At 39.0% G+C, this 26445-nt stretch overlaps 1 protein-coding gene across 4 annotated transcripts; it reads right to left on the bottom strand.

Annotated features, from left to right (window-relative positions):
* Positions 1-766: 766 nt before the first annotated feature.
* LOC126706717 (uncharacterized protein At4g06744-like) lies at positions 767-19308 on the bottom strand. 4 transcript variants are annotated; one of them, XM_050406254.1, is made up of 3 exons: positions 18190-19308; positions 9205-9381; positions 767-1315 (listed from the first exon to the last, which is right to left on the bottom strand). In XM_050406254.1, the coding sequence occupies exons 1-3, from the start codon at positions 19144-19146 to the stop codon at positions 971-973; spliced, it is 1479 nt and encodes a 492-aa protein (XP_050262211.1). In that variant the 5' UTR covers positions 19147-19308; the 3' UTR covers positions 767-970. The 4 variants fall into 4 exon arrangements, with proteins under 4 accessions (XP_050262211.1, XP_050262210.1, XP_050262212.1 ...); XM_050406253.1 differs by lacking the exons at positions 9205-9381; positions 18190-19308 and adding an exon at positions 2278-2680 and having other exon boundaries at positions 767-2235; XM_050406255.1 differs by lacking the exons at positions 9205-9381; positions 18190-19308 and adding an exon at positions 2269-2678 and having other exon boundaries at positions 767-2178.
* Positions 19309-26445: the final 7137 nt, after the last annotated feature.

The following is a 26445-nucleotide window of genomic DNA, read 5'->3' as shown; positions in this document are numbered from 1 at the left end:
ACAACTTATTTTTGCTGAAACTGAAAACACTGTAACAAAATAATTTTTAAATGTATGAATAGTACCGTGGGACTCATTTTTAATATTTTTAAATACGTGAACAGTGCATAAATAGTACATGAACAGTAAAATTTGTCTCTAAAAGCTAAACGCATGAAAAAAAAAATAAAACAAAATAAAACAAAAAAAAAGGGAGCAAAACGCAAACGCCAGACGTGGACAGACACAGATCCAAACGGCGCTTAAATTGACTAAAATAAAATTAAGGTGATTTATTTATTAAGGGTTTTATTAGTACTATATAATTTTCCATTTATTTGGTCTAGCAAACAAGACTTTGAATCCATTAAAAAAACTGAGAAGAATTGGTTTTTAGTTTGAAAATGTTTTGATGGAATATCAAATTTTTCACAAAAAAAAAAAAAAAAAAAAAAAAATTTAATTTTAAAATTAAAAAAATAAAAAAAGTTTCGGGCCAAGTCTGAATATCCGCGTGTCAGAAATTTGGGCAGGAATCAGGTCGAAGCCATTGCCAATCCAAACTGGTGGCCGGCTGGTTTGGTCAAAAAGAGAAAGAAGATGGGTATTGATTGTGAGTGGCAGGTTCAATGGCTTAGTTATTGACAAGCTGAGGGTTTTACGTCCTATCCGTACGGATCATGCACTCTTGGATTTTTAGACTTTTAGTTATACCATGTTGACGTGCACAGAACACACTTGACAATAAGCAAAGTATGAAAAAAGCAATACGCATTGCAACAGCCTCTTGAACACAATGTGATGAATCCAATTTATGAACGACGATATTCAGTGCTACACTAGCTACATCAATTAGCATCTGCTCAGGTGATCAAGATGCCCATTGCTTATTTATAACTTAACAAATATTTAGAGAATAACAAACATATGCAAATATAATACGTAGGCCCTTCATGACTCTACCTTATTAAATCAATTTAGAGGAGGAAAATCACAACCTATGCGGTATAAGAGTATCATAGGATCTTGGTGAAGGAGCTACAGCCATTGGTTGATTATCAGAGGCATCGAGTGAACCTGAATAATGATTATTTGTAGCACATGGAACTTTCTTCAAGGAAAGCGGATTGGGGCAAGCGTGGTACTTGTACTTAGAGAAAAATACAGCACATTCTTCCTCTGATCTCTGATGAGGAAGGCCTAGAATGCAATTCATCCTTACATCAAGTATCTTTCTGTCGATCAATTTCCTGCATATAGGACCAACCTGAGTGAAGTAGTTGTATGATAAGGAGAAGTTTGACAAATTAGGCAGCTTGCAAACAGCCTCAGGAACCTCCCCATAGAACTGGTTTCGAGCCAAGACAAGCAGCTCTATTTTGGACAAGCACTGAAATGAGAGTGGTATTGGACCCGATAGATAGTTGAAGCTCACATCGAAAACTGTGGCCTTTTTCAGAAACCCAATTTCATATGGCAAGCACCCACTGAGTCTGTTGCCTAAGAAGAGCACCTCAAGCAGAGTGTCTTTAGCATTGCCAATGCTTTGTGGGATTGGCCCATGGAACAAGTTGTTGGCGACAGTGAGATAAAGGGCTGGCGTGTTGCCAAGATTATTAGGAAGAGTATCGTAAAAATAGTTGTTGTTGATGAACAGTACGTCCACGTCTAAGTTGAACACTTGAGGTGGAACCTTGTCATGGAAAGTGTTAAACCGGAGGTCCAAAAATGTTAACTTTGTGGCAGCAAGAACTTCATATGGGAAATAGCCGGTCAATTGGTTGTTACTGAGATCCAGCTCGTAGAAGTATTTAAGCTTGGATATCTTTGCTGGGATGCGACCAGTGAAATTGTTGGAGTTTGCGTGGAAGAATGTTATGTCTTTTAACTCTTCAAGGAAACCATCGAGTGAATATGGATTGCTATTCTTACCAGAAAGCCCACACCCATTGAAGTCTATTCCAGCAACTGCTTTTCTCTTTTCGTTTGGATAGGTGGCACAGGCGATGCCTTTGTAACGGCATATTTTTTGTCCCCTGCCATTCCAATTTTTAGTACAGCCTTTTGGGTCTGTGGTTTTGGCTTTGAAGCGTTGAAGTACAGGGTAGACCGCATTTAATCGAAAGTCAAGGTCCAGAGGTGGAGGCGATGGGGGCGGTGGCGAAGGAGGAGGTGGTGGAGGCGGCGATGGCGGTGGCGGTGGCGAAAGAGGAGGTGGTGGAGGCGGCGATGGCGGTGGCGGTGGCGAAGGAGGAGGTGGTGGAGGCGGCGATGGCGGTGGCGGTGGAGAAGGAGGAGGTGGTGGAGGCGGCGATGGCGGTGGCGGTGGAGAAGGTGGTGGAGGGCAAATGGGTTCAGGAGGAGGAGGAGGAGGGCATTCAGGACTGGGAAAAGGATTATAGCCACCACCTCCACCACCTATGATAATTTCCAATGTTTCCCTATTGGGCTCAACAACCTCATTACCAAAAGCCACTTCATTGTACAAGCACAAAAATAGCAAGAAATTTGATAGCAAAAAGGAAGCAGAGAATGTGACGATGCCCATTTCTAATGTCAGTGCACAGTACACACTGTGAGATTGGAAAGAGCTAAGGAATTTTTTTTTCTTTTGGGTTTTAAGAGCTATGGAAAGTTAGTAATATATAGACTTAACTCATAAGTGTACTCCATATGCAGAAGAAAAGTCAGAGAGAGTCTTACAATCACGAGTATGCAGATAATGAGATTGGGAGATAATATTGCTATAAAAGTTTGTCTCGGACTGAGAAAGAATGAGAGGCTGTTGCACCTCATTTCCTGGAGAGTGACATTTTTCTCTCTACCCTGATTGTCACTCACTGACTCCTTGCATTATATTTTATGATAAAAATAACTTTTGGTAGGTCCTGATGAAAAGGAATGATCGATATTTGGCATGAAACAAAACTTCCTCACATGTATTGTACCTCAAAATTTCCACAAGGTCTAAAAGATATCTAACTAAAAGAAATAATATAAGATACTCATTTAATACCAACGCAATTGGCAGCCTAATGACTAGGGTCTTAGGCCATTATGTGAATTGTTTTAGGTTTAAGTCTTCCCTTTCTCCGTTAATAATGTGTTGATGCTTTTTATATTTCATCAAAAAGAGGTCTTAGTCCAAGAGTGGTTAGCTTTACTATAAATTTTTTTGAAAGTTAGCTTTACTATAATTAAGCCCAAGTAGAAAAGCTATACTAATTCTTATTTTCGGACCATTTTTCGTTTTTTTTTTTTAATCTTATCTTGGAAGCGGTTAGGGTTTACTATAATTAATGCAAGTTACGTTGATAATCTTTTCTAACCATTTTTCACTTTTCTTCTTAAAGAAAAAGAAATGCTCATTAAATTTAAAAGAGATAAGGTTTAAGGGCATCTAAGCCCATGGTGTCCTATTCCAACATAAGGCTTGAACAAAAGGCACCATAAAGCACTACTCAAAAAGATAAGTGCAATAATGGAAGCTTGGGGAAGGGGACCGAGTCGGCCGATGTCCACTGCTAAAGGCTATCGTGGTACCAGCAAGACATGAAAATTACAACACTACACACAACTATACATGGACAATAGGGAAAGAATATCAGCTTGTTGCCCATCAAAAAAAACACAACTTGTTACTTCATTTCAGGGAAAGTGGTCACGCGAGCCATGCAATGAGACAAATATATATTACATCTATTCAGATCCCACAAAAAAAAAAAAAAAAAAATTAAAAAAATTAGAAAGAAGAAGATAAACTGATAACTGAATTATATATTTAAAAGGCATATACGGAGATAGACGGACCTAACAGCCGGAAATTCTATCTTATCTTATTTTACTATCTCAAAAAGCCACTTTATCAATTATATAATACAATTTTACAACACTCCCAGCATCCCAACTTTTATTTTCTTATTCTACTAATTAAAATAATATTTCTACACAATAAAATAATATATCCCACAATCACCATCATTTACAATACAACACATTATTTATTCTTTCTCTCTCTTTCTTTCTATTCAAGAACCACAATCACCACCACCACTGCACTACACATACCTAACACCACCACCACCACCATTAGCAACACATAATCTACTGTCAACACAAAAAAAAAACCACAACAACCCACGGTCAAAAATCAGACCCACACCGCTGCACCTACTGCCTAAGTCATTGCACCACCAGACCCACGCATTGCATCCACTGACCACGCCGTTGCCCACCAAAATCACACCTATTGAAATCAACCCACCACCACCCACCACCCATCGACCCAAAACCCACTCCCACACAGATCACAACCCACCTAACCCACACAACCCAAGCGACCCAACACTAACCCACCACGATCTCCATCGCTAACCACTGCGAAGCCACACAATCTTCACCCACAAACACAACTAAAATTTATGAAAACTAGATTGCTCAATTCGCCACTGGGTAGGTCGATTTTGTTGAAGCTCGAAGGAAGCGGATTCACCATTGGGAAGCTCAATTCAAACCCATCGGAGCCCTCACGCCGAGCCGTTGGAGCCCTTATGCCAAGCAGTCGGACCATCGGAGCCATCTAATTCCACCGTTGACAAAACCCATAGGGTTTTGGGTCTGAAGAGAGAAGAGAGCAAATGAGAAAGAGAGAAGGAAGAGAGAGAAAAGAGGAGAAATAATGAGAGAGGAGAGAGAAATTCCCAAGTTAAAAAGGGGGGAGAGAGAGAGTATTTTTAAAAAAAAAAAAATTATACTATTCAGCTACAGTACCATCTCACATATGAGATAGTACTTTAGCGCTATGCCAAAAGAATTTGGCCTCTCCCCGTTTTAGCCATCCAGTTGCTGAGCGTAATTTGGTTCTGTATGCCAAATGTACTTTACATTTGGCATTTGACAGGCTCACTGCCGATGCTTTAACCATTATTCAACTTCACACATGCTATATGTTAGAATACTTGTTTGAGGAGATGAGTTATACACATGCTATATGTTAGAATACTTGTTTGAGGAGATGAGTTATACGACATGTAGCTTACGAAGACTTACTAAATGTGAAGTCTCAATAATGTCTTTCTTAATGGTGAGTTACATGACAAGAATTATATCACACTCCCACTACATTTTCACAACAAGTGGGGAGTCACATCAAATTTGAAAACTGAACGAGTCCTTGTATCGACTAAAACAAGCATCTAGGTAATGGTTTGCCCAAAATTTCCACTAATCTTGTGGGTCATGGCTTCTCCCAATCTAAGTCTGATCATGGATGACATTTTTGATAGAAATAATTAATGATCTACAGTCTGTCTTGACTAACTTTAAACCTTCGAAATACTTCCTTGTTCTTGAGGTGGTAAGGTCTAGTAAGAGAATCTCATTATGTCATGACCAATATGCATTAGAAGTGTTGTTAGGCACAGGAATGTTGGGCTGCCAACCATTAGATTCCCTATGGATCAAAAGTTGAAGCTCTCTAAGTTTGATGGGGAATTGCTAAAAGATACTAGTTCTTATAGAAGGCTTACTGGATGATTATTGTATCTTTAACCAAACTAGATATCACATATGTTGTTCACAAGTTGAGTCATTTCCTAGACAAGCCTAGAGCACCTCACTTACATGCTACATTCATATCCTTCAATAAATCAAGGAAACAGTAGCTTGGGATTTATTTTTTCCATCTTCATCATCCTTTTATCTTAAAGCATTTCCTGATGCTGATTGGGCTAGTTGCCTTGAAACACATAAGTTTACCATTGGATATTGTGTTTTCTCAAGAGGCTTTTTGATGTCATGGAAATCAAAAGATCAAACCATAGTATCAAAATCATCAATAGAAATTGAGTATCGTTCCATGACGTTTACTGTTAGTGAATTAGTTTGGCTTATGAAACTACTTCGTGATTAAATGTTTTACACCCGTAAGCTACATTGCTTTTTTGTAACAATAAAGCCACTTAGCCACATTACATATAGCAACCAATCCTGTATTTCATGAACACACCAAACACATATATTGTGATTGACTGCCACTTGATCCGAGATAAAATCCAAGAATGATTGGTTTGCACATTACATGTTTCCACTACGTACTCTTCGGTTAGTTGATCTGTTTACTAAAGTATTGGATTATTTTCAATTCTCATTGTTGTTTGTCAAAGTGAGAATCCACAAACCGTGTCTTCAATGTTGAGGGAGAGTGTTAGAAGATCTCTTTGAGCCTGAGGAGATAAATTGAACGACGTGTACCTTGCAAAGACTTTTTGAATGTAACAAATTGTTCTGTAATACTAAGACAAAGTTCATGTCGTATGACTCCAATGCTTTAAGTTGTTATTGATGTTCATATACAGTTTAGGTTGTCACATCCTCATCATGTGTAACCTAATATCAGCATGGCATGAGCTCATTAATTGGCTGGCCTGTTTAGGTTTTCAAAAGCAAAGCCACCTGTACGCTATATTCACTTTTTGATCATTGAATGGAATTAGCTCATTCATTCGTTCCTCTAGTTTTTTACACTACATCTACTTAGCGTAAAAAAAATTAAAAACCTTCTATATATACATATAGTATTCAAATATGGCAGCCAATCTAAAGAGTTCAACTGACTGTCAATTTGAGACAATGTTCCAAATCCAAATTCTGTGGAAGTTATCTATTAATCCAAGACTTGGTTCCTAATTAAAAGAATATGCAAAAAATTGTAGGCTGATAGGCATGTGAAGAAAAATCACAACTAGTTATGGTGCAAATTAATGATCTCCCAAATCGACAAAAAAATTGACCCCATCGATTAGGAACAACACGGACACAGACACAGGGATACGACAATTTTTGAAAAATAAGGACACGACACGACGGTTAAATAATTAATTATATTTTATATTTAGGCATATTTTTTAATATTTTTAGATATAAAGTACATTTATGTTTAGAATTTAAGTTATGTAAGAACTACAAATAAGTAAACTAACACCCAAAGTAGTACAATAATATACAATATTTAACTTTAATAAATAAATAAAACTATAGCAAGACACACAAAAACAAAAATCACTAAATTCATAATAAATATTATAATTTATAAGGTAAAACAAAAGGCTGAATAAAGAAATACATTAACTGTGAGAGTGGGATTAGAAATAATAATAATAATAATACGCGTTATAACTTATAACTTATATAAATAAGTGAGTAACAGTACTGAGTACACCCATTACCATTCAGTCACCAAAAAAAAAAAAAAAAAACCCAGAGAGAGGAGGTCAGACCTGTTGTCCACGCCGAGAGAGAAAGAGAGATCGCCGAAAGGAACAGGGCACGGCGTCACTCGACGTCTATGGAGCTCATCGATTGGCCCGATCTAGCTCCGACGAGGGACACAGGGCAGCGGCAGAGGTCAGAGGGAGGGTGGGTTGGGAACTTGAGAGGTGGGTTTCTCAAAATGACTTCTCAAACTCAAAATCTGTGATTTTCTTCTTCTTTTTTTCTTCACTACTGGCGTGTCGGACGCGTTGAAGCTGCGTCAGCGCGTGTCGGAGAAAAAAAAAAAAAAAAAAAAAAAAAAAGGACACTCGCCAGACACCGGAATCTAGCGAGTCGTACCCGTTCTAGTATCCAACATGTGTTCGACACTGACACGACGCCAAAAATGGCGTGTCCGTGCAACCTAGGATATCACCCCACAGTTCACTAATCTCATATATCATAGGTATCAAAGCCAATAGGAATTTCCAGCTTTACACATCATAGAATTATGACTATTCTAACAAAATATTCCATTTAAAAAAGATTTCTACCCAACCTCAATTGTTATAATTTACAATTTTTTAAACAAATAAAAAAAAATCACAAACTCTATCTCATAATTAAATAGATTTTTTTTTTTTTTTTTCCTTTCAAATGGAATACCTTGTCACGAGGTTGAGACTTTAGCCAGCTGCCAAAGTACCAATATAGAGATCAATTTTTCCTTGGGCCTTCTTTAGGGGCGGCTTGATACATTTAGGGGCCTAAGGCAAAAATTGATTATCTTGTTTTAGATTCAAAATTATTACTAATTAACATAAACTACGTAGAATTCTTTCTTTTTTTAGAAATTTTATAAACAAAAAATTTGACAAAACTTTTTACACTTGTTAACGTGGCAGATTGATAGTGGTATAAATAAAAGAGTTGTGTTAATGGTAGATCCATATGAAAACTAATAAAAGTTTGTTAATTCAACTATTATTATTATTTTATTTTTTAGAAGTGCAACATTCACAATATTTTTCACAACAAATTCTAAATTTTAAATTGCTTCTTGTTTTCTATTTGAAAACACCACTATAATTATTTTTTTGTCATCAATAACAAATTGCAACAATCTGCTACTTAGCGTTTGTTGTAAAAGTGTTGTGAAAAATATTGTGAACTAAGCATTTTTCTCACCTTTTTTGTTTGTTTTTCATTTAATAAAAATATATTATTTTATTTATTGATTATATATAACCCTATTGGTTAAAATTTGAGGGCCTTTTTTTTACTTGGGGCCTTAAGCAACAACATCTATTGCTCTATCATTCAACCGGCCCTGGTCGCCTTCCTCATTGGAATTGGGTACTGCAAAAACAATATTTAGAACCTCACTACCAAAAGCAAATACCATTTTTGCTTACTACTATTATTTTCAAAATGAAATGAAGCCTGGCCCAACAAAATGTGAGTTGTGAAGAGAAAAAAAAAAAAAAAAAAAAAAAAAGAACTTACGGCCTCGGCAGTGTCTAAAGCATTAATGCTAATTGTGATTCAGTGCTACATTCATCTAATTTATGATCGACAATATTCAGTGCTACACTGGCTACATCAATTAGCATCTGCTCAGGTGATCAAGATGCCTATGCGGTATAAGAGTATCATAGGATCTTGGTGAAGGAGCTACAGCCATTGGTTGATTATCAAAGGCATCAAAGTGAACCTGAATAATGATAATTTGTAGCACATGGAACTTTCTTCAAGGACAGCGGATTGGGGCAAGCGTGGTACTTGTACTTAAGAGAAAAATACAGCACATTCTTCCTCTGATCTCTGATCAGAAAGGCCTAGAATGCAATTCATCCTTACATCAAGTATCTTTTTGTCGATCAATTTCCAGCATATAGGACCAACCTGAGTGAAGTAGTTGTATGATAAGGAGAAGTTTGACAAATTAGGCAGCTTGCAAACGGCTTCAGGAACCTCCCCATAGAACTGGTTTCGAGCCAAGACAAGCAGCTCTATTTTGGACAAACACTGAAATGAGAGTGGTATTGGACCCGACAGATAGTTGAAGCTCACATCGAAAACTGTGGCCTTTTTCAGAAACCCAATTTCATATGGCAAGCACCCATTGAGTCTGTTGCCTAAGAAGAGCACCTCAACCAGAGTGTTTTAGCATTGCCAATGCTTTGTGGGATTGGCCCATTGAACAAGTTGTTGGCTACAGTGAGATAAAGGGCTGGCGTGTTGCCAAGATTACTAGGAAGAGTATCGTAAAATTTGTTGTTGTTGATGAACAGTACGTCCACGTCTAAGTTGAACACTTGAGGTGGAACCTTGTCCTGGAAAGTGTTAAACCGGAGGTCCAAGAATGTTAACTGTTTGGCTGCAAGAACTTCATATGGGAAACTGCCAGTTAACTGGTTGTTACTAAGGTCCAGCTCGTAGAAGTACGGAATTTTGTATATATGTTTTGGGATGACACCGGTGAAATTGTTGGAGTTTGCGTGGAAGAATGTTGAGTCTTCTAACTTTTCAAGGAAATCAGAGAGTGGAAGTTGATTATTATAACCGTTAAGCCCACACCCATTGAGGTCTATTCCAGCAACTGCCACAAGTTTGTCAGATGGATATGGGGCAGAGGCGATGCCCTTGTAGCTGCATACTTTTAGATTGTTGCCATTCCAGTTTTTGTACAGCCTTTTGGGTCATCCTTGACTCTTTTTTTTGAAGCGTTGAAGTACAGAGAATGCCTTGTTTAATAGCTTGTAAATGTCAAGTTTAGGTGGAGGCGGTGGAGGTGGTGGGGGCGGTAGTGGTGGTGGAGGCGGTGAAGGGTAAATGGGTTTAGGAGGAGGAGGGCATTCAGGAGCGGGAACAGGATTATAGCCGCCACCTCCACCACCTATGATAATTTCCAATGTTTCCTTGTTGGACTTAACAACCTCGTTACCAAAAGCCACTTCATTGTACAAACACAAAAATTATAGATAGCAAAACGGGTTAAAATTTTCTAGCACAACCCAACTTGACCCCAAAAATACCCGACCCAAACCCAATTTTTTTGACTTGAAACAAAAACGGGTTGACTTGTGACCCGACCCATGTTTTTTGTAGGTTAACCTGGCCCGAGTCCGAATCCTTTTTTAAAACTTTTTTTTTTGTAAAAGATAGTAAAATTAAGACAATATTGGTTTAATTGTTTATTGTGAGTTTTAAGGAAACAATTGATACATTTACATAACTGCATGCAAATTAATTGAAAAATAAATGGTTAAGCATTCTGTGATGAGTAAAGATTTTTAGATATTAAATAGCAAAGTACATGTCAAGATAATCTAGTTGCAATTCACAAGTGTGAAAATAATGAAGCCAAAGTATCAAATTTGCATAAATTATGAATTCTTAGACCTATTTTAAAAAAAATTATGTTCAAAATAAACGGCTTTTCAAAATAAATTATAATATTTTCTAGTGTGTGTTACTTAACAATAATATAATATTCATAAAAGAGACCATGTATAAATAAGTAAGCAATCAAACTTTAATATATATCTCAAATTGAAATAGAGTGTCAACCACAATTGATAATAGATTATAAAATTAAATTTCAAGATTGTAAATTTCTTATATGTTTTTATTCTTTATCAAATGAGTTATCCAATAAGTCATTTGAAATTTTGTTTTATATTTTGGAATGTTGATATTGTGTAGAAATAAAACTTGTGTATTTGTTATACTTATTTTTGTGTTATTTTGTTTTAGATAGCAATATTAGGATTTGTATAATTTTAAAATTATTGAATAAGTATTAATAAGTTTAACTGAGTTCATTTTTTATATAAGTGGTGAATTCAAAATAATGCATTTTACATCAAGTAATTTGTTGCCAAATGGTAAATACATATTGTTTTCTTTATAAAATAAAAAAATTCATGTAAAAAATACGGGTCAACCTGACCCAATCCAATTGACCAAAACCAATTTTTAACCTGCTTAAAATGACTGACCTGTGACCCATTTAACCCGCAACCAGATTAACCTAACCTGACCGCTCCGTTTTGCCATGTCTCTCAAAAATAGCAAGAAATTTGATAGCAAAAAGGAAGCAGAGAATGTGATAGTGCCCATTTCTAATGTCAGTGCACACGCTGTGACACTAACCCTTGAGATTGGAAAGAACTAAGGAAAGTTAGTAATGGGTGTGTTTGGATAGAACTTATTTTGCTGAAACTGAAAACTGAAAACTGAAAACACTGTAGCAAAATAATTTTTAAATGTGTGAATAGTACCGTGGGACCCATTTTTAATGAAAAAGTTGATAAAAAATGAGATTTGTGGGTCCGTAAACAGTGCACAAATGCACTGTTCACATAAAACCGGTCAAAAGTTGCGGCTACTGTTGCATGAACAGTAGCCGCTTGTGGGAAAATCTCGTGAAAAAAAAAAAAAAAAAAAAGAGAAAACGCAGAAACGCACAGCAGCAAAAACGCAAACGCGTATCCAAACCCAGCCATAGCCTTAACTTAAGTGTGGACTGTATGCAGAAGAAAAGTCAGAGAGACTCTTACAGTCACGGGTATACAGTTAACAAGATTGGGAGACAGTATTGCTATAAAAGTTTGTCTCGGACTGAGAAAGAAAGTGAGGCTGTTGCACGGTTGCACCCATTTTCCTAGAGAGTGACGTTTTTGGTTATTTGGAATTTTTTTTCATATAAATACAGATGTGGCATATTTAAATGTTAAATAAATTTTTAATTATCATTTTATTTTGGACGTGAGGTTAGTCAAAAAAAAATTTAAAGTTATGCTGATATGGCAATCCAGATTCTAGTTTTTTTTTTTTTTTTTTTTTTTTTTTTTTTTTTTTTTTTTTTTAGATCATGTTTGATACATTAGTCTTTTTCATCCAAATGATAACTTCAGGCACTCAACTCAACTGATACATACTAAAAAAAATTTTAGAATTAAATTGACACAATTTAAAAGTTAAGAATTAAATTAAAATATAGTGTAAAAGATAGAACCAACTTTATAATTTACCCAAAAATATTCTATTGATTTCTCTCTTAAACAAAATATCTGGCCTGTCTCAAATTTTCTTTTAATCAAGTAACTCAAGTCAAAGTCTGTCTCAAATTTTAAACTGGTACAGAAAAATCAAAAAAATAATTGATACATAGTAGAAAGAACTGGTAATAAAAGCATCCGGCCGATTATACTAATGGTTTGGTTTCTCTCTTAAAATTCATTTGGACCTTTCTGAAATTTTAAATCGTTATAGAAATTAATACCCAGTAAAAATTGATACAATGAACTAAGAAAAGCATCTGGTACTTCCTTAGCCCATTGCCCTTCCAAATACATTGTAAAAGCAACTTTTAACATATTCCCAAACCTGCAATATCCACTATCCTATGATTCCTATTCAGTACATCAAAAAAATTCCATCTTTTAACACCCCACCCCCCCCCCCCCCCCCCCCCAAAAAAAAAAAAAAACTATCAAAAATAAATCCTTTGTCAGTAAATCAGAATTAATCTTCCTAATAATTAAAAAAAATGGTTTAAAATAAATAAATAAATAAATAAATAACCTGACTAAACAAAATTCCCTTAAGCCTGAGTCACTACGTAACTAAGCGACTCAACAGAATGCTTACAGCTTCCATTCCACGACCAACGCAGGCTTCGTCCAGATCATGAACAATCATCAGTAGTACATTGGCATCATCTCTCTCTCTCTCTCTATGTTTATGTTTGAGTAAATTGCAAATATCTTTGCAGACACATGCATTACACTAAAATAACAAATACTTATCTTCATTCATTCGAAAAAATATCTTGATTCTTGATAACTATGTATTTGCCTAGAAAGGATGGATGACTATCTACTTGAGTTGTGCTTTACAGCTTGGTGTGTTTTAAGTTTTAATTTTTTTAATAATATTAAATTTAGTATTATTTTATGAAAAATGCTAATAGATAGCTTAGGACAATGGTTAATAATCCATCTAAAAAAATTTTTTATTAAAAAAAAATTAATTAATTTTTTATATATATTTTTTTTCATTTTTCATAAAAGTTATGCCAAAACTTTTCTAAAATAGATTATTAACAATTACTCTAAGAATACCTGTTCACATCATCCTTATTCTATGCATACAAACTGCAAAGTACTAGAGCGTTTTCTATTATTTTAATTTAAGCTTTATATATTTGTTTTGTAACAATCAGCTAAATTTTAGTGTTCTATTATTTTATTTCATATTTATTAGTTTTGATAGTGGTTGTATCTTTTTTTTTGGATAGTGGTTGTATCTTCTCTGTTATTGTTTTGTTTGTTTGATATTTATATTATATTTGATAATAGTGATTTAAGTAATAAATTAAATTAAATTATTGTTATTGGCTTGTTTATTATATATTTAAATTTGATAATTTTAGGGATATATGTAATTATCATATTGCTTTAATCATATTCCTTAGTGGAGAAAGTATACTTATTACTTCTTCAATAAAGAATACTTTTCATTTCATATAGGAAGAATCATTGTCTTTGTGGGTTCCAGTTAGCTCAACTGATAAAGTCTCTGATGGTTGTATAAGAGATCTGGGGTTCAATCTCTGCCTACACCAAAAACTGATTGGTGTCTTGGTCGGATGATAAATAGCTATCATCAGGAGTAGACGCCATAGGTTGAAACTCTCTCTCAAAAATCATTGTCTTTCATACTAAGTAAATTCTCTATCTTCTACACTAAGGAAAACCTTTCATTCAATTCAATGCCAAAAAAACTCAAACAAAAACCTATTAAAAATTTGAGGCAATATTCAACATATGCTAGTGATTTGTAGAGAGTTTTATAGATCCTCTTGTTCAATTGATTATGTGAAACTTGATTTGTTCAAGTCAGTGATGGAACCAGGAATTTATCTTTGGAGAGGCTATATATAATTTTTTTTTTTTTTTTTTATGAAATGTAAAATAGTAATGTGCAATTCTTTTTTGGGCTTTTTCTTTTTGCTTGAAAGGCCTTAATATATTGTTAAGTGGACCAAATTATGGACCAAAGTTTAATTTTATTGGGTATAAAAAATAAAAAATAAAAACTTAGGGTGGTCACAAATCTTTTTTTAAAGGTAGACAGTGTTTATTATCAGGTATGGTGGAGCCAAAATGATAAGGTTATTTAAAAAATTTTCAAATAAGATATTTCCAAAAAGAATTTTTAATTTTTTCAAAAATTTGGGGGGGGGGGGGGGGGTCTCGGCCCCCATTGATCTTTAATAGCTACGCCATTGGTTCAAGTTTCTTTAGCATCTTCTACCTCAAGTGTTGAATGTGATGATATAATTTGTATGTTAGTAATGAAAATACTAACATAAGCCAAAGGTGTAAGAATATTCTATCGGAGTTTGATCATTACACTTGATGAAGTGCAAATCGTCAGTCTTGTAGGTTCGTCCAGATGGAGCCGTATCTTCGTCGATGTCACTGTGAAAATGGTAAGACAGCTCCCTTAAGGTGGACACCGGTGTGGTGCCTGCCACAACATTTCCGATGCCAAAATCAGTATAAGAGAACTTTGAGAAAATAACAAAGTATCAGAATAACTAGTAATGCTTTGAGGTGTGTCTGTGTCCTTTGTATTAGTGTTGTGAGGGCTTTATATATGCTTCCATAGCCCCTAGCCGTTATGGTAGTTAATGTGGCTTTAATGTCTCTCTTGGTAACGCCTCATGCTCAATAATGTGTGCCTTAATGAGGCATCCAACAGTCTGTACAGCTGGTCTTGTAACCGCTTGGGACATTATTGGCTACATTGAATGGCTTCGTTACTTTCGTCAGTAATACGGACATGTGGTTAGTTCGTCTTAGAGGACAGCCTCGTCGGTCTCGAAGGGATCATTCAGGGAGGTTGAGTTCGTCAATCCATCAACGAAGTATATGCTGAGATCGTCCAAGCAAGGTGAGTTCGTCAGTCCCATCAACACTAATAAGAGTGTCGTGTTTAGAACTAAAGGATTTGATGTTTTGGATTGGTGGAGTAGCAATGACAGTAAGTAATCCTGTTGCATAGGATATTTTGGCTATTCTTGTGACAATAATTGCCTTAAAGTCCACTTTTAGCACTAGCGGGAAATTATTGAGTCCACACTGTAACCATCTTTATCATGATAACTTTGAAACATTGATTTTTGCAAAATTAGTTATAGAGTAAACTTAAAAGGTTTTTTTTTTATTTTTTTTTTTATATGTTTCATAATTGTATGATTATATTATTTATTACATATTTAATATGGTTTTTTTTTTTTTGGTAGGATATTTACCTACGCCGGAAGTTGCTACAATTCAAAACATTCTTGATAATTATGAAGAACATGAAGAGAAGGAAAGTCGAGTTAATGGACATGTATCTAATTTCCATGTACTCAGATTCCCCCCCCCCTCTCAAAATGTTCCCTTTTGTTGATGATTATGAAGAGCATGAAGATTTTGTAAACCACTGAAATGGCTTTAGATGTCAAATTTGTTGGTTTTGTTCTTTTGGATATTGAGGAATGGGCTTGCAAACTGGCTGATTGTGTGCCAGTTTTAGTTTCTTATTCAATCTTGGTAAAGTGTTGATGTTTTTAAATGGATCATCATTTATACTGATTTCATTGGCTGATGGTGGTTTCAGTAAACATGGTAATTGGACATCTACATTTGCTTGAAATGTTCAACTATCTAATAGACAATATATGTTAAGCTAGCATAATTCTTATCCTTCTAAAATGCCTTCATGTATCTGCTTTCCATAACCTTATGCTCTTTTTGTAATATATAAAATATGCCTAATCTATTTTTCTCATTTCAGGTTCCACCTGACACTGGTTATTATAGCAGCAATCAGTTGTTGGATGATGTAACATGTAAGTTCATCTTTAATTATGAGAATTGGAACTCCATCTGATTTGATGTTATATGTAAAAATTCATTCTTAATATGTGCGCATCTTTAGGCTGGGACCTATATCCTCTTGTATTTAGAATATAAAAGTCATTGCTACGTACATGTATCTTTGAAGTGTTTGATATAAATTTTTAAGCTTAAATGTTTAATATTGAACAGGTTAGCTGTGCACCAAAAAGCCTTTTTGGGTAGAGGATTTCCCAGAAGATGATAATATATAGTAGGCCATACACTTCCCAGGAGAAGAAAAAAAAATCCAAACAGTCATTCACTCAAGATATTTAGTAGTAGTTTCACTGATATGTCAGAGTGTGTAGTATGACCCACCAATCTCTTTTTATTTGCTTTTTTGAACCCAAATTATTTGCTTTTTGGAAAAAAAAAAAATTTTGAATGAATGGTAGATGATTTTCCTTCATTTTATTTTGGTCCTTCTGTTGTAGTATATCAGTCACTGGAATTGCGTAGTTCTTGCCTTGTTGGTATCATTCAGTTGTTCTTAATACTATTCTGTTTGTTGAAAATTTTGGTCATTTTTTGAACTTTTTGGATTCTAAACTTTCTAGGTCTTAGATTTTCTTAAATACATGAAAAATTCTACAATTAGCTATATGCATGGTTTATGGTTCAATTTAAAATGACACTGAATTCTACCTTGTGTTCATAATAGCATGGCTCCACTTCTAAACTTTTGAGTATCTTTAGGTGTACTAAACTGACTAAAATAAAAATTAAGGTGATTTATTTATTATGGGTTTTATTAGTACTATATAATTTTCCATTTATTTGGTCTAGCAAACAAGACTTTGAATCCATTAAAAAAAACTGAGAAGAATTGGTTTTTAGTTTGAAAATGTTTTGATGGAAAATCAAAATTTTCACCCAAAAAAAAAAAAAATGTTTGGGGCCTAGTCTGAATATCCGCGTGTCAGAAATTTGGGCAGGAATCAGGTAGAAGCACTAATTAGGTTCCGAGGTATAGGTATGCACAAGTAAAAATTTCAGGTCGGGTTCTGATATATACCCAATTCAAAACCAAGCCATAGCCAACCCTAAATTGGTAGCCGGCTGGTTTGGTCAAAAGGAGAAAGAAGATGGGTATTGATTGTGAGTGGCAGGTTCAATGGCTTAGTTATTGACAAGCTGAGGGTTTTACACCCTATCCGTATGGATCATGCACTTGGATTTTTAGACTTTTAGTTATACCATGTAGACGTGCACAGAACACACTTGACAATAAGCAAAGTATGAAATAAGCAATACGCATTGAAACAGCCTCTTGAACACAATGTGATGAATCCAATTTATGATCGACGATATTCAGTGCTACACTAGCTACATCAATTAGCATCTGATCAGGTGATCAAGATGCCCATTGCTTATTTATAACTTAACAAATATTTAGAGAATAACAAACATATGCAAATATAATACATAGGCCCTTCATGACTCTACCTTATTAAATCAATTTAGAGGAGGAAAATCACAACCTATGCGGTATAAGAGTATCATAGGATCTTGGTGAAGGAGCTAAAGCCATTGGTTGATTATCAGAGGCATCAAGTGAACCTGAATAATGATTATTTGTAGCACATGGAACTTTCTTCAAGGATAGCGGATTGGGGCAAGCGTGGTACTTGTACTTAGAGAAAAATACAGCACATTCTTCCTCTGATCTCTGATCAAAAAGGCCTAGAATGCAATTCATCCTTACATCAAGTATCTTTTTGTCGATCAATTTCCTGCATATAGGACCAACCTGAGTGAAGTAGTTGTATGATAAGGAGAAGTTTGACAAATTAGGCAGCTTGCAAACAGCCTCAGGAACCTCCCCATAGAACTGGTTTTGAGCCAAGACAAGCAGCTCTATTTTGGACAAACACTGAAATGAGAGTGGTATTGGACCCGATAGATAGTTGAAGCTCACATCGAAAACTGTGGCCTTTTTCAGAAACCCAATTTCATATGGCAAGCACCCACTGAGTCTGTTGCCTAAGAAGAGCACCTCAACCAGAGTGTCTTTAGCATTGCCAATGCTTTGTGGGATTGGCCCATTGAAGAAGTTGTTGGCGACAGTGAGATAAAGGGCTGGCGTGTTGCCAAGATTACTAGGAAGAGTATCGTAAAATTTGTTGTTGTTGATGAACAGTACGTCCAAGTCTAAGTTGAACACTTGAGGTGGAACCTTGTCCTGGAAATTGTTAAACCGGAGGTCCAAGAATGTTAAATTTGTGGCAGCAAGAACTTGATATGGGAAACTGCCAGTTAACTGGTTGTTACTAAGGTCCAGCTCGTAGAAGAACGGATTTTTGGTTATATCTTTTGGGATGACACCGGTGAAATTGTTGGAGTTTGCGTGGAAGAATGTTAGTTCTTTTAACTCTTCAACGAAATCAGAGAGTAGAAGGTTTTTTTTGTCACCATAGAGCCCACACCCATTGAAGTCTATTCCAGCAACTGCTAGTTTCTTGTCCAATATTGGATAATTGGCACAGGCGATGCCAGTGAAGTTGCATACTTTTAGGTCCTTGCCCTTCCAGTTTTTTGTACAGCCTTTGTCATCCTTGACTCTATTTTTGAAGCGTTGAAGTACTATGTTGGCCGCGTTTAATCTCGAGTAGGGGTCAGGACGCGGTGGCGGTGGAGGCGGTGGAGGCGATGGGGGAGGTGGAGGCGGTGGCGAAGGAGGAGGTGGTGGAGGTGGCGATGGCGGTGGAGGTGGCGATGGCGGTGGCGGTGGCGGTGGAGAAGGTGGTGGAGGGCAAATGGGTTCAGGAGGAGGAGGAGGGCATTCAAGAATGGGAAAAGGATTATAGCCACCACCTCCACCACCTATGATAATTTCCAATGTTTCCCTATTGGACTCAACAACCTCATTACCAAAAGCCACTTCATTGTACAAGAACAAAAATAGCAAGAAATTTGATAGCAAAAAGGAAGCAGAGAATGTGACGGTGCCCATTTCTAATGTCAGTGCACAGTAACACACTGTGAGATTGGAAAGGGCTATGGAAAGTAGTTAGTAATATATAGACTTAACTCTTAAGTGTACTCCATATGCGGAAGAAAAGAAGAAAAGTCAGAGTGACTCTTACAATCACGAGTATACAGATGATGAGATTGGGAGACAATATTGCTATAAAAGTTTGTCTCGGACTGAGAAAGAAAGTGAGAGGCTGGTGCACCTCATTTCCTAGAGAGTGACATTTTTCTCACTACCCCGATTGTCACTCACTGACTTGCATTATATTTTATGATTAAAATAACTTTTGGTAGGTCCTAATGAAAAGGTATGATATTTGGCATGAAAGAGAACTTGCTCACATGGATTGTACTTCAAATTTTCACAAGGACTAAAAGATATCTAACTAAAAGAAATAACATAAGATACTCATTTAATACCAACGCAATTGGCGGCCTAATGACTAGGGTCTTAGGCCATTATGTGAAGTGTTTTAGGTTTTAAGTCTTCCCTTTCTCTGTTAGCTTCTCTGTTAGCAATGTGTTGATGCTTTTTATATTTCATCAAAAAGAGGCCTTAGTTCAAGAGTAGTTAGCTTTACCATAATTAAGCCCAAGTAGAAAAGTTATACTAATTCTTATTTTCTAACCTCTCATCAAAAAAATAAATAAATAAATAAATCTTATTTTCTAACCTTTTTTCGTTTTATTTTTTAAATCTTATCTTGGGAGCGGTTAGGATTTACTATAATTATGCAAGTTACGTTGATAACCCTTTCTAACCATTTTTCACTTTCCTTTAAAAAAAAAAGAAATGCTCATTAAATTTAAAAGAGATAAGGTTTAAGGGCATCTAAGCCCATGGTGTCCTATTCCAACATAAGGCTTGAACAAAAGGCACTATAAAGCACTACTCAAAAAGGTAAGTGCAATAATGGAAACTTGAGGAAGGGGGACTGAGTCGGCCGATGTCCTTTACTAAAGGCTATCGTGGTACCAGCAAGACATGAAAATTATAACGCTAAATACAACTATACGAGGACAATAGGGAAAGAATATCAGCTTGTTGCCCATCAAAAAAAACACAACTAGTTACTTAATTTTCAGGGAAAGTGGTCACGAGAGCCATGAAATGAGACAAATATATATTACATCTATTCAGATCCCACAAAAAATAAATAAATAAATTAGAAAGAAAAAGATAAACTGATAATTGAATTATATGTTTAGAAGGCATATACGGAGATAAACGGACCTAACCATTATTCAACTTCACACATGCTATATGTTAGAATACCTGTTTGAGGAGATGAGTTATACGACATGTAACTTACGAAGACTTACTGAATGTGAAGTCTCAATAATGTCTTTCTTAATGGTGAGCTACATGACGAGAATTATATCACACTCCCACCACGTTTTCACAGCAAGTGGGGAGTCACATCAAATTTGAAAACTCAACGAGTCCTATGATCAACTAAAACGAAGCATCTAGGTAATGGTTTGCCCAAAATTTCCACTAATCTCGCGGGTCATGGCTTCTCCCAATCTAAGTCTGATCATGGATGACATTTTTGACAGCCAATAATTAATGATCTACAATCTGTCTTGACTAACCTTAAACCTTTGAAATACTTCCTTGTTCTTGAGGTGGTAAGGTCTAGTAAGAGAATCTCATTATGTCATGACCAATATGTGACGAGGATAAAAGGAGAGAGCCTCAGACTAACGGTGCTACGCTGCCTTCCATACATAAATAGACGGATCGATGACTGACGGATGTAGCAACAGACCCCCAATGATTGACGGTTTCACCAAGTGACGCCCAAAAAGCTGAAGGAGATACATTGAGGCTGACGGACCAATCGTATAAGTCAAAAGTTGACTTGTTCCCCACGCTAGAGAATATTCAAAAGGACTCCTATAAGGAAAGGATCCCGGAAAATACGCCCAAAAGGACTCCTATAAGGAAAAGACTTCTACTCCAAGGAAAAGAAGGATGACCCTTGCTACTATAAAAACCTTAACACCCTCGTGATCCAAGGTACGCGTAATTTTACCCTCTCTAGCACTCTAGAGCAGTGAGAATAGTTCTAACTTGACCTTCGGAGGGTATTCGGCCGGTACCACACCGGTGCTCTCTGCTAGGTTATTTCTTTTCGTTGTGCAGGTGCCATTTGCGATCGAGTGAGGAGCGTGCGACTCATTGGTGGTATTGTTTCCAGTATCATCAGTTGGCGCCGTCTGTGGGAAACGCTTTAGCACGTTCTCGCTTTCAAGACAAGAGAGTTACATGGTACTCACTCGCTCAATGGCGACCAACAACGACATTCAAGAGGAAGAAACTCCTACAACCGCGCTTGAAAGACAGGTGAGGACGCTCGCCGCTGCCGTGGAGCGCCTCACGAAGCAAAATCACGACCTAGAAGAGCAATTGAGACAGAAGAATGCAGCTCCCAACAACCAAGGAGCAGAACAGGAAGGAACCAGCGCTGACAGGAGAAACCAGGAAGGACCCCAGGCCAGCAACGCCCCGAGCAAACCTGAACGGCAGAACACGAGCATCCCCTCCCTCGCGGAAACCACTCCGCCCCTCGTTCTCGCGGAGATGCAAGCCATGAAGGAACAAATGGAGGTTATGATGAATGCTCTCAAGGGACGAGTATCGAGCGACCTGGACGACCTTGTCAACCGAACGGACTCACCATTCACCACTACCGTCAACTCCTACCCGTTGCCAAGTAAGTTCCGCATGCCGCAGATAGACAGTTATGACGGGGTCAAGGACCCACTGGACCACCTGGAGACCTTCAAAACCCTAATGCACCTTCAAGGAGTAGCGGACGCCATCATGTGCAGGGCCTTCCCTACAACGCTAAAGGGCGCAGCAAGGATTTGGTTCAGTCGACTGGCCCCAAACTCCATCAGCACCTTCAAAGAACTCAGCGCTCAGTTTACCGCACACTTTATTGGAGGCCATCGGTACAAGAAATCTACGGCTTGCTTGATGAGTATGAAGCAGCGGGAAGACGAAACTCTAAGAGCCTACATCTCCCGCTTTAACAAAGAGGCGCTCTCGATCGACGAAGCTGACGACAAGATACTTGTCGCGGCATTTACAAATGGTTTAAAGAAGGGCAAGTTTTTGTTCTCCATATACAAAAACGACCCAAAAACCATGTCGGAAGTGCTTTATCGTGCCACAAAGTATATGAACGCTGAAGATGCACTCTTAGCTCGGGAAGAGAGGCCTAGAAAAAGAGAACGGCAGGACCAAAACCGAAAGAAGGCAAGAACCACGGACCGAAGGGACGAAAGACGCCCTAAGCCCCCGGGGGGAAGGTTCACAAGCTTCACTCCGCTAACAGCCCCGATAGATCAAGTCCTTATGCAGATCAAGGACGAGGAATCGCTGACGTTCCCAGGAAAGCTGAAGAGCGACCCCAACAAACGTTCCCGAGATAAGTACTGCCGATTTCACCGCGACCACGGCCACGACACAGCAGATTGTTATGACCTCAAGCAGCAGATTGAAGCCCTTATTAGACAAGGAAAGCTGCAGAGATTCGTTAGCAAGGAGAGGGCGGATCCCCCCGCACAAGACCAGCACCCCCGACGGGACAACGAGCGACCAAGACCCCCAATTGGGGATATAAGGATGATCGTAGGAGGGATGACCGCTGCCGGGTCATCCAAAAAGGCCCGTAAGACCTATCTCCGGATGATACAGAATGTTCAACTGACGGGAGCCGTGCCGAAGATAGCAAGAAGAGAAGGTCCCATAATCGGATTCTCAGAAGAAGACGCACGACGCCTTCACCATCCACATGACGATGCACTCGTCGTCAGCTTGCGTGTAGGAGATTACAATATGCACCAGGTGCTCGTCGACAATGGCAGTTCAGCGGATATCTTATACTACACCGCGTTCCAGCAGATGAGAATCGACAGGGGGCGACTGATCCCAACAAATGCCCCACTTGTCGGCTTCGGCGGGAGCCGAGTATTCCCACTGGGCGCGGTCACCTTATCCGTAGTTGTGGGTGATTACCCCCAACAGATAGCCAGGGACGTGACGTTCTTGGTTGTTGATTGCTCATCAGCTTACAACGCTATTCTCGGGCGACCCACGCTCAACTCATGGAAGGCAGTAACCTCCACCTACCACCTGATGATTAAGTTCCCAACTGACTACGGAGTAGGGGAATTGCGCGGGAGTCAGATGGCCGCGCGCGAATGTTACATAGCCATGGTGGAAATGGAGGATCAGGTTCAGACTTTAAGTATAGAAGAACACCGGACGGTGACGGAGCCGGTTGAGAAGCTAGAAGAAATACCTCTTGACAGTTCCGATCCTGGCCGAACGACCAAAATTGGAACACTCGCTAGCCTCACGACCCGTCAAGAGCTCATAACATTCCTTAGGCAAAATCAAGACGTATTCGCATGGGGTCATGAAGATATGCCAGGAATAGATCCTTCAATCATGGTGCATAAGCTGAATGTGTCGCCCGCCTTTTCACCCATCAGACAAAAGAAGAGGGTGTTTGCCCCGGAGCGAGACCGAGCCATAGCAGAGGAAGTCAGAAAGTTACGGGAAGCAAGCTTCATCAGGGAAGTGTACTATCCCGACTGGTTGGCAAATGTAGTAATGGTGAAGAAAGCGAGCGGGAAATGGCGGATGTGTGTGGACTTCACCGACCTTAACAAAGCTTGCCCCAAGGATAGCTACCCCCTACCCAGGGTCGATGTCCTAGTTGATTCCACGGCCCGACACCAGTTGCTGAGCTTCATGGACGCTTTTTCAGGATACAACCAAATCCGAATGCACGAAGCCGACCAGGAGAAAACATCGTTCGTAACCAGCCAAGGCCTATTCTGTTACAAGGTCATGCCCTTCGGCTTAAAGAACGCAGGCGCAACGTACCAAAGGCTCATGAACAAAATGTTCGCACAACAGATTGGAAGGAATGTCCAGGTCTACGTGGACGATATGCTAGTTAAGAGCCGGAGGGAGGAAGATCATCTAGGAGATCTCAAAGAAACATTTGATACACTCCGCTCCTATAATATGAAGCTCAACCCAGGGAAATGCGCCTTTGGAGTAACGGCAGGAAAATTCTTGGGATTCATGGTGTCTCAAAGGGGAATCGAGGCGAACCCGGATAAGATCCGAGCCATTATAGAAATGACACCACCAAGAAGTATAAAGGAGGTACAGAGCCTAAATGGAAAAATAGCGGCACTCAACAGGTTCGTGTCGAGAGCAACGGACAAGTGTTTGCCCTTCTTCCGGACATTGAAAAAATCCTTTGAATGGACCAACGAATGCCAGCAAGCGTTCGAAGAATTGAAGATTTACCTCTCCTCTCCACCGTTGTTGAGCCCATCGCAGCCGGGAGAAGAGCTTTTTCTCTATCTGGCCGTCTCCCCCGCAGCTGTTAGCGCAGCCCTGATGAGAGAAGAAGAAAGAGTGCAAAAACCCGTATACTACGCAAGCCGAGCGCTTCGCGGTGCCGAGGAAAGATACCCGCCGATGGAAAAACTTGCCTTCGCATTGGTTACAGCAGCCCGAAAGCTCAAACCGTACTTCCAAGCTCACACGGTAAATGTCCTGACGGACAAGCCTTTACGGCGAGCAATGAGCAGCCCCGAGGCCGCGGGCCGGCTGGCATTATGGGCAATCGAGCTGAGCGAATTTGACATTCAGTATCGTCCGCGGACCGCCATCAAGGGACAGGCTGTCGCCGACTTTATAGCTGAGTTCACCCATGACGAGGACCAGGGGGCAGCAGAGTCCCCTCAATGGAGCATACATACGGACGGATCATCCAACAGGCAAGCCGCAGGGGCCGGCATTGTGTTACTATCACCTGAAGGAGACACCATTGAATGTATGGTCCGTCTAAACTTTCCCGCCACCAATAATGAATCAGAATATGAGGCACTAATAGCAGGACTCGACCTCGCCAAAGCAGCAGGAGCCGCAAGGGTAGTCGTCTACTGCGATTCACAGGTCATCACCAACCAGATAAATGGTGACTACGAGTGCAAGAGCGAAAAGATGAAGAAGTACTTTGACGAAGTAAGGACAAGAGTGGGCGACCTAGAAGCCAAAATCATCCAGATTCCCAGAGAGGAAAACGAGCGAGCGGATCGTCTCGCGAAGGCCGCCTCAGCAGAACGAATGATCGTCCCTGGTAATGTACTCTCCTTTGTACAGCTTTCCCCGCTAATAGATCTCAGCAATATGCAGGAAATATGCTCCGACAGCGGCTGGGCAGCGCCGTTGGTTTCGTACCTAAAAAACGGGGTCTTACCGGACGAGAAGGAAGCCGCAAGGAAACTTAAAGTCCGGGCGGCAAGGTTCGTCCTGATAAAAGACGTCCTATACAAGAGAGGTTTCTCCCGACCGTATCTGAGATGCTTGGGTGCGGAAGAGGCGGACTACGTCATGAGAGAAGTACATGAAGGAATCTGCGGAAACCACTCAGGGTCCAGATCATTGGTACACAAGCTTGTACGAGCAGGGTATTATTGGCCCACCATGCAGAAGGACGCCGAAGCCTATGTCAGGGCCTGCGACAAATGCCAACGGTTCAGCAATATCATTAGACAACCAACCGAAGAGCTGACCCCAATGACAGCCCCATGGCCGTTCGCACAATGGGGATTAGACATTATGGGACCGTTCCCTACAGCTATGCGGCAGCTGAAATTCCTGGTAGTAGGCATCGACTATTTCACGAAATGGGTGGAAGCTGAAGCATTAGCCACGATTACGGAGAAAAACGTTCGGAGCTTCGTCTGGAGATGCATCGTATGCAGGTTTGGCATTCCTAGAGTCTTTGTCTCGGATAACGGGAGACAGTTCGACAACGACCAGTTCCGGGATTTTTGCTCACAGTTGGGAATAAGGAACCATTACTCCTCCCCCGCCCACCCTCAAGCTAATGGCCAAGTCGAAGTCACAAACCGATCCTTGCTCAAGATCATCAAGACTCGGCTCGAGGGGGCAAAGGGTATATGGCCCGAAGAATTGCCAAGTGTACTATGGGCATACAGGACGACGGCAAGAACACCAACAGGAGAGACACCGTTCCGCCTGACGTACGGAAGCGAAGCAGTCATCCCGGCAGAAGTCGGACTCGCAAGCTATAGGGTACACAACCATGATGAGGACAAAAACGATGAAGCTATGCGACTACAGCTCGACCTAGTGGATGAGATCAGGGCAGCAGCAGAACAAAGGCTCGCTAGGTACCAGGATCGCATGGCCAAATACTACAACTCTCGGGTC

Source organism: Quercus robur, chromosome 11 (genome assembly GCF_932294415.1).
Source record: "Quercus robur chromosome 11, dhQueRobu3.1, whole genome shotgun sequence".
NCBI lineage: Eukaryota > Viridiplantae > Streptophyta > Magnoliopsida > Fagales > Fagaceae > Quercus > Quercus robur.
The sequence above is the reverse complement of the archived record's forward strand: the minus strand, read 5'-3'. Positions and strand labels throughout refer to the sequence as shown.

Bases quoted from the DNA above. Each gene is read 5' to 3' on its own strand.
- LOC126706717 (XM_050406252.1), bottom strand. From the start codon at position 2,527: ATGGGCATCGTCACATTCTCTGCTTCCTTTTTGCTATCAAATTTCTTG.